Source organism: Hyperoodon ampullatus, assembly GCF_949752795.1.
Source record: "Hyperoodon ampullatus genome assembly, chromosome: 11".
In the NCBI taxonomy this organism is placed as follows: Eukaryota; Metazoa; Chordata; class Mammalia; order Artiodactyla; family Ziphiidae; genus Hyperoodon; species Hyperoodon ampullatus.
In genome coordinates this window covers 74,757,336-74,766,067 of record NC_136924.1, presented here as the reverse complement: position 1 = coordinate 74,766,067, position 8,732 = coordinate 74,757,336, and the positions used below count along the sequence as shown (strand labels likewise).

Genomic DNA, 8,732 nt, shown 5'->3' with positions numbered 1-8,732 from the left:
GGGCGGGGGAATGTGCAAATTTTTAGAGCTTGGGGATTGCAAACGTGGGGAAATGGCGCCACCTTCTGGTGAGAAGTGGGAACAGCAGGAAAAAAGCCAACAAAGACCTTCAGGATAAGCCCCTGCTTTCATTTCAAAGCAACAAGCTGCGCAACTCCAGCACCCTCAGATCCCCCGAGGTCTGCCCCTTCCGGCTGCTCTGACCACTCAGTGCGCTCTGCGCAACGTGATTGACAGGGCAACGGTCCGGTGCGTTACCTAAACTCCTCGCTCGGAAAACAGTGACCCGACCCTTCCGGAAGCTCAGGGTCCGCTCTTCCCAGCATCCTTTGCCTTCCGGCTATGCTCAGTTCCCTCCGGCCAGTCCCTCCTTGCGCGCCCATTTCGAGCCCGAATGTTAAGCTCGACTTTGGGGACCTGAGAATCCCGCACATATTTTCCAGGACTAGATTATTGACTATGCGGGCAGGAATGGCGCAGCTAGAGGGTTACTATTTCTCGGCAGCCCTGAGCTGTACCTTTTTAGTGTCCTGCCTCCTTTTCTCTGCTTTCAGCCGGGCGCTGCGAGAGCCCTACATGGACGAGATCTTCCACCTGCCGCAGGCACAGCGCTACTGTGAGGGCCATTTCTCCCTCTCGCAGGTGGGGTCCCCAACCTGTCTGCACCCTCGGACAGGCTAGAAAGGGAAGAGCTGGCCCCAGTTCTAATTTCTCCTACCTTTATCCTTAGCTCCCTCCACTCCAAACAGGAAAGGAACTGGGTAATCTTTTGTTCCTGTCTCTAAGATCTGTAAAATATTTGCTAAATGAATGAATAAACAGCAGATCTGTCTCCTAGCAAGAAAAGCTCTGGGAGATTAACTAATGGGGAACTGAGTTACTGCCCCTCTTTTTGGCTAATGATGAAAGCTGTCCTAGTTTTTCTTTGCCAATCCCGGGATTAGAGGCATTGGATTGCTCCTAGGAAATGTCAGAAAATTTCACTTTAGCTCACCTGTCAAGCATCTCACTGTGTATTTTGGGAGTCTGATAGGAGGGGGAGGGGGGCATCTTCAGCTACTAAGAAGTGACAAGTTACATTAATTCCATCCTTGGTGTTTTTAGTAACCTTCTGTTAACTGGATAAACTGGCAACCAGTGAAGTGCCAGCATGTTTGAGTATATATTTGGCTACATAGTTGTGTAGATACGGATAAAAACAGACATATTATCCTTCTCTTCTGGTGAAGTCATTGTAGAGTAGTGGTTAGAAATATAAAGTCTATAGTTAGAGAAAGACCTGATTTTAAATCTTGGCACTGTTATTTACTAGTCATGTCGCTTGGAAATTTTCTGAGTTTCAGGTTACTCATCTGAAAATGATAGTAAAATAGTATCTACTATAGGGCTTGTTGCAGGATTATATACAGAGGATTTAGCACAATTCATGGCTCTCTACATTGTAGTTGTCATTATGGATCTTGTGCTTTAATCTCTTTAAACATTTTTTTCTCTAAATCCATCCGAGTTCCAGCGGATGATTCCAGGCTTTTTAAAACTGGAGCATTTGCAATTCAATCACCAAATTACAGGCCCTCCAAAGAGTGTATCTTGGAAAATAGAAACTGAGTTTAAGTTGTTGTCTACTGGTTGCTTGTACCTTAACAATCACAAAGCAGGTACAGGGACAAAACATAAGATAAACTTTTCTTTAGAGGAGGCATCTGATTTGCTCATTTAACTGTGACTTAGGATAACTTCGCAAAATGCCTGATTTTTGGTAAAGATGACATCTCTGTGGCAGTCCTATCAGTCAGTCCTATCCTCTTGCTTTTGCTTCATTGTTGACCTTTTTTTTTAAGTGGGACCCCATGATTACTACATTACCTGGCTTATACCTGCTGTCAGTTGGAGTGGTCAAACCTGCCAGTTGGATCTTTGGATGGTCGGAACACGTTGTCTGCTCCATTGGAATGCTCAGATTTGTTAATCTTCTCTTCAGTGTTGGCAACTTCTATTTACTATATTTGCTTCTCCGCAAGGTGCAACCCAGGCACAAGGTTTGTTTTCAAAATAATTTATTATATTTAAGTTTATGTACAGTCAATTCCACAATTATGGTGAATTTGTTTTATGAAATTTGGTGAAAAATGTATTTAACATTTAATATTTGTGTATCTTTTGTAAAGATAAAGCAAATCCCCTACCCCCATTTTCGAAGATATTTGTGTTTAAATACTTCAGTTACTCTTACTTATTTATAAAATCTATAAATTTTCATGAATTAAACCAGTTCAGTAAATATCTCAGTATGCTAAGCACTGAGATTACAGAGGTAAATGACACAGTCTTTTTCTTATAAAACTTATATCTTCATTAGGAGAAACAGACGTTACCAAGAAATTTTTTTTTTTTTTTTTTTTTTTTTTTTTTTTTGTGGTACGCGGGCCTCTCACTGTTGTGGCCTCTCGCGTTTCAGAGCACAGGCTCCGGACGCGCAGGCTCAGCGGCCATGGCTCACGGGCCCAGCCGCTCCGCGGCATGTGGGATCTTCCCAGACCGGGGCCCGAACACGTGTCCCCTGCATCGGCAGGTGGACTGTCAACCACTGCGCCACCAGGGAAGCCCCCACGCAATTTTTTATGATTTAAGAATGCAGACCTTGGAGGTGGATTACCTGGGTTTGAATTCTATCCACTTACTAATTGTGTTACTTTGCAGGTTACCCCTTAGTGACTCCTTGTTTTCGTCTGTTAAATGGGAAAAATATAGACTCTACCTCATAGGACTGTTCTGAAGAGTAGAAGAGCTTAATAAATGGAAGGTGCTTAGAATATTGCCTGGTATATAGTAAGGAATCAATAAATATTCATTATAATAGGTACTTTTAGCTTAAAGAGATGATTTCAATAGTGTAAATTATGCGAAAGCAATAGCTATAAAACGCTATGAGGATACAGAGAAGGAGCAGAGGAGCACTTGTTGCACCCTGACTGGGAGGGAGAGGTGTGGGTAGCATTGGATAAGGCTTCACAGAGAAGATGGTACCTGAGCTGAGTCTTGATGACAAATAGGACTGTAGAATGGGAATGAATCCTGACAGGATTAACAGCATAAGCAAAAGTAGAAAGGCATTAAACAACAAGACACAGGGAATTGCTATTTGGAATTACAAGATTTTGAAGTACAGGGACATGAGGCTGCAGAAGGCTGTAGAAGAAGGTAGGGGAGAAGTCACGAATATATTTTTATGTCATGGAAAGCATTTGAAACTTCATCTAATGGGTGATGGACAGCCCTTAATTTTAATCAAGGTATGGTCTGTCTTGGTGATTTAGATTAACTGGATGATAGGATTCAAGGAGATAAGAATACTTTCAAATTCTGCCTGAGACTATCAGCCCAAAAGAAGATGTTTAAAACTTTAGACTAGGCCCACTATTTTCAGGAAGATCCCTGTAATTTCATCATAAAATACTAAGATCATTGTGTAGGGTGGTATAAATGTTATATACATATTTGTATTCTCTCTACTGCACAGTTTTGAAGGGATATCTTTAAAAGAAATTGGTGATGATGGCTAAGTGAATGCTTATGGAAGGCACGAAGATAAGCTCACTGAAATGGAACCACCTGCACTGTGTCCCATTTGTCTCCGTGTTCCCCATAGAACTGAGGTCATTGTCTTGCACACAATAACTCCTTAAATATTTGTTGAGTGATTCAAAGTATTGTAGGCTTTGACACACACATGTATTGTCTTACTGGTTTCCAAACTGCTAGGTGTAACTAAAAAGTATCAGAAAGTGCCCTTATAAATACATACTGTGTTTTTGCAAAGCCAGAAATAACATTAGTGTTGAATAATTTTTTAAAGTAAGTTAACTCAGGCAGTTTTTTGTTTTTTAGTTCGTTAGCTCAGCAGAAACAGCCTATTTGTTTTATTGTGAACTGTGTTTTCTCTTCTTGTAGGCTGCCTCAAGTATCCAGAGAATCTTGTCAACATTAACATTAGCAGTATTTCCCACACTCTATTTTTTTAACTTCCTTTATTATACAGAAGCAGGATCCATGTTTTTTACTCTTTTTGCCTACTTGATGTGTCTTTATGGAAATCATAAAACTTCAGCCTTGCTTGGATTTTGTGGCTTCATGTTTCGTCAAACAAATATCATCTGGGCTATCTTCTGCGCAGGAAACGTCATTGCACAAAAGTTGACTGAAGCTTGGAAAACTGAGCTACAAAAGAAGAAAGAAGAGAGGCTTCCCTCTATTAAAGGACCATTTTCAGAATTCAGGAAAATTCTTCAGTTCCTTTTGGCTTATTCCATGTCCTTTAAGAACTTGAGTATGCTTTTCCTTTTGACTTGGCCCTACATCCTTTTAATGTTTCTGTTTTGTGCTTTTGTGGTAGTTAATGGTGGAATTGTTATTGGTGATCGTAGTAGTCATGAAGCCTGCCTACACTTTCCTCAGCTATTCTACTTTTTCTCTTTTACTCTCTTTTTTTCCTTTCCTCACCTACTGTCTCTTAAGAAAATCAGATCTTTTCTTTGCTTAGTTTGGAAACGGAGAATTCAGTTTTTTGTGATTACTTTAGTCTCCATATTTTTAGTTTGGAAATTTACTTATGCTCATAAATACTTGCTAGCAGATAATAGACATTATACATTCTATGTGTGGAAAAGAGTTTTTCAAAGATATGAAATTGTGAAATATTTGTTAGTTCCAGTTTATATATTTGCTGGTTGGAGTATCGCTGACTCATTGAAATCAAAGTCCATATTCTGGAATTTAATGTTTTTCATATGCTTATTCACCGTTATAGTACCTCAGAAACTGCTAGAATTTCGTTACTTCATTTTACCCTATGTTATTTATAGGCTTAACATACCTCTGCCACCTACATCCAGACTTGTTTGTGAGCTGGGTTGCTATGCAGTTGTGAATTTCCTAACTTTTTATATCTTTCTGAATAAGACTTTTCAGTGGCCAAATAGTCAGGACATTCAGAGGTTTATGTGGTAATATCAGAAACATCTTGAACTCTAAAAATAGACTTATTATTTAGACTATTTCCATAATGAAAACTAAGTAGAAATTTTTAAATTTCTTTTAGGCACCATGGTGATCCGCAGATCACATCAGATTTTTTGTGCTTTAAATATCAGAAATATGTATTTTAATATATATATATGTGAAATATGTATATATATATATATACATATATGTATATGTATATCTATCTATCTATCTATCTATGACCCAAGGAAGTTAAATGGTAAAGAACTGAGAAAAGTTTAAGACTTGCTCCATAAGCCTGAATAATGATGGGAAATTAAAATTATTCATAGCTATCTCATGATATTTCTTTGATACTGTTGGCCACTCAGAAAGCTTGGAAACTTTTTTGTATACAAGTTTATTTATTAATTCTCATCAGAAAAAGTAGCAAAGTCTTTGAAAAATATTTACAAATGATTAGGTTATATTATTGATTGAAAAGTTGTTTAACATTTTAGTAAATATAATTTCAATCATAAGGTAAAATAGACTCACATAGATAGTAAATGTTATAAAATAGAGGCTCTTCTGTGTTTATCTAGGAATCAAGTTGTTGATTTTTGTTAAAAATCTAGAAATGATGAAGTCCTTTCCCTGTTCCTAATATGAAATATATCATGGGCAAAGATAAATTGTGTTGATGATAATACCTTTTAAAAGGGGTTTTCTTTCTGAAATACACTACTCTATCAGTTTCCTTTGGCTGCCGTAACAAATTACCACAAATTTGGCGGCTTAAAAAAAATTTCAGGGCTTCCCTGGTGGCGCAGTGGTTGAGAGACCACTTGCCGATGCAGGGGACACGGGTTCGTGTCCTGGTCCGGGAAGATCCCACATGCCGCGGAGCGGCTGGGCCCATGAACCATGGCCGCTGAGCCTGCGCGTCCGGAGCCTGTGCTCCGCAAGGGAGAGGCCACAACAGTGAGAGGCCCGCGTACCGCAAAAAAAAAAAAAAAAAAAAAAAAAAATTTCAGAATTCTGGAGGCTAGAAGCCTAAAATTAAGATGTCAGCAGTGTTAGTTGCTTTTGGAGGCTGTAAAAGAGAATCCATTCCATGTTTCTCTCCTACCTTCTGCAGTCCATGGTGTTCCTTGGTTTATAGATGTATCACTCCAGTATCTGCCTTTGTCTTCACATGGCCTTCCTCTCATCTTCTTTCTCTTACAAGGACAATGTCTGTGGATTTAGGGCCCACCCTAATCCAGGATAATTGTGTGTCCAGATCTTTAACTTAATTATGTCTACAAAGACTCTTTTTCCATATAAGGTCATATTTACAGGTTCCAAGTTGACCTATCTTTTTGTGGGGCACTTTTTAACCCACCAAAGTTACCAAAGGAGATTTTACAATAAGTTTCATAAAACTTGTAGGAAATAAATTTTTGCTGAGATATTTTAAATAAAATTGCATCTTTTCAGAGAGGTTAAAAACAAGTGACTTGCAGGGTCACATAATTATAAAACTAAAAGTAACTGGTATTTGATTCCATTATCCAAAAAACGTTAGAATTTAAAGGAAGTTTAGAAATTATTTGATCTAGTCTTATTTTGTAGATTAGGGAACAAATGCTTGGGTAGGATTTGGGGGGATTAATTTTGGATTTTGTGTCTGCTATTTGGAGTACATTCATTGGGTTGTCATTCCCTTACTGAGAAGTATTATTTGGATATGCTAATGTTGACATGTGAACTTAGAACTGTGACTAGAATTCATTTTTTAATCCAGTTTTACATTTGTAAACTTTTCAATAACTGTGTGAACTGTCTTAAGTGTTGGATTATGCTTTCTCTGGGTTTTCAATAATGAGTGGATTTGGAAGGTACTGTTCATTTCCAAATATAAAATTATGCACAGGTAAAAATACAAGTGTAGTCTTGAGTAGTAAATGCCAAGTCTTTGGTTTTACACGCTCTTTGGGGCCAAGCTGTACTCTATTTAGTGCTTAGAAGGTAGATTGACTCTTTAGTTATAACAGTCAGTGACTGTAGGACAAATGTTTTTACCGAAACTTTTTTTTAATTAGACAAGAAAGCACACTCAAATAGTTATTTTATAATGGAGATATGAAGTCAAAATTCTCCCCAAAATGTGCAATTTAGGAAAAACAAATTTCTTGTCTGATACCATTGGTGCAAGGCTTTTGTTTTTTAGGCATATTTCTGAGACCAAAAAAAAACCCTTTTTCTCTCTAGTCTGACAAGAAGGAGGAAACTATTCTACTCCATGTAGTAAAGGAATCATTGTTCTAATTCATTTTTAAGTGTTGAGTCCCTGCCCTTTTAAGAGACCTTTTGGAATGCTGTGAATTAAAAGGTGCTCTACAGAGCTGCTTTTAGAAACATCCTGAAGTTATATATGTTTTGAGTATTTTTCAAGAGTTACCAAATAGATATGTTTGATATTATTTTTTAAAAAATTAGACTTAAATGAATCTTGATTAGAAGGTAATTCTTAAAAAAAAAAACAAAAACAAGTATTGATAAGCTAGAGGCCCTGTGGGGCCTTGCAGTTATTGTTATTAAAGTCTGTAAATGGTTTTTTGGTTTTTGTTTTTTTTGCGGTACGCGGGCCTCTCACTGTTGTGGCCTCTCCCGTTGCGGAGCACAGGCTCCGGACGCGCAGGCTCAGCAGCCACGGCTCACGGGCCTAGCCGCTTCGTGGCATGTGGGATCTTCCCGAACCAGGGCACGAACCTGTGTCCCCTGCATCGTCAGGCGGACTCTAAACCACTGCGCCACCAGGGAAGCCCTAAATGGGGTTATTTTAAAGAATATCATAAAAAGATTTGGTCCATAAGTTTTTTAGGCCCAGTAATACATCTTTTTGAACTTTTTCTACCTTGTATGAAATTCTGTAGATACAGAGTATTATCTTTATATAGCATTAGGAAGGTTCCAATGTGTTGTGTTTCCTCACATATTATTTATATTTTTCTTTTAGTGGATACCTAGAAATCTTTTCTAATGCATCTATGTATGTAAATTATATGGAAATATCGATACAGTCATTCCTTAGTTTAAGCATAGCATGTCATTTTGGCAAGGGAAATTGTGTTAGCTTTCTGGTCTCTTCCTCCTTCTTCTTAAAGTTATTTCAGGAATGTGCTTAGCCTGTCACAACGTACCTTAATAAAAATGGCTTAATTCAGTTTATTTCTAATAAATAATGTAGTGTATTTCTAGTTTGAATTCAACCACCACTGGGCTTGACTTTTTTTTTTTCTTTATAATTGTCTGATGACCAGGAAAGGAAGAAAAGAGATACTCAATTTTTATCTGTACCCTCTAAATAGTGGACTATTACTTTAGGCTCACTTTCAAGTAAAATATTTCTATAAAGAAATCAATTCAAGTTCATTAGGTTAGAGAGCATTTATTATTTTAAAAATAATTAGAATTTCATTAAAAAATAAAACAAGAAAGAAGCATCATGCAAGTAATATGAATAAGTTTTTTTTAGTGGAAATTTAAATATGACTTAAGAACCATGGACTAGAAAAAGCATAAGAGTTCTGTATTTGATTGTGGTTTTGGAATCGATAAGGCAAGTGATTTAATCTTTGGTCCTCCCTTCAAATGAGAATAGCATTTGTCTTAAGTCAGTGCTGTCTAGCCTTATTTCAAAAAGAGTTCAACCCCTGCTGTATATCCATAAAGTTCATAAATATGTCATATAATAAATATTGAGT

At 37.6% G+C, this 8,732-nt stretch overlaps 1 protein-coding gene across 1 annotated transcript; it reads left to right on the top strand.

Moving 5' to 3' along the window:
* Window positions 1-342: 342 nt before the first annotated feature.
* On the top strand, window positions 343-5,007 carry ALG10 (ALG10 alpha-1,2-glucosyltransferase; the record flags this gene model as incomplete). Its single annotated transcript, XM_079714674.1, has 3 exons — window positions 343-642; window positions 1,842-2,039; window positions 3,952-5,007. The coding sequence occupies 3 exons, from the start codon at window positions 343-345 to the stop codon at window positions 5,005-5,007; spliced, it is 1,554 nt and encodes a 517-aa protein (XP_079570800.1).
* Between the last annotated feature and the right edge of the window lie 3,725 nt (window positions 5,008-8,732).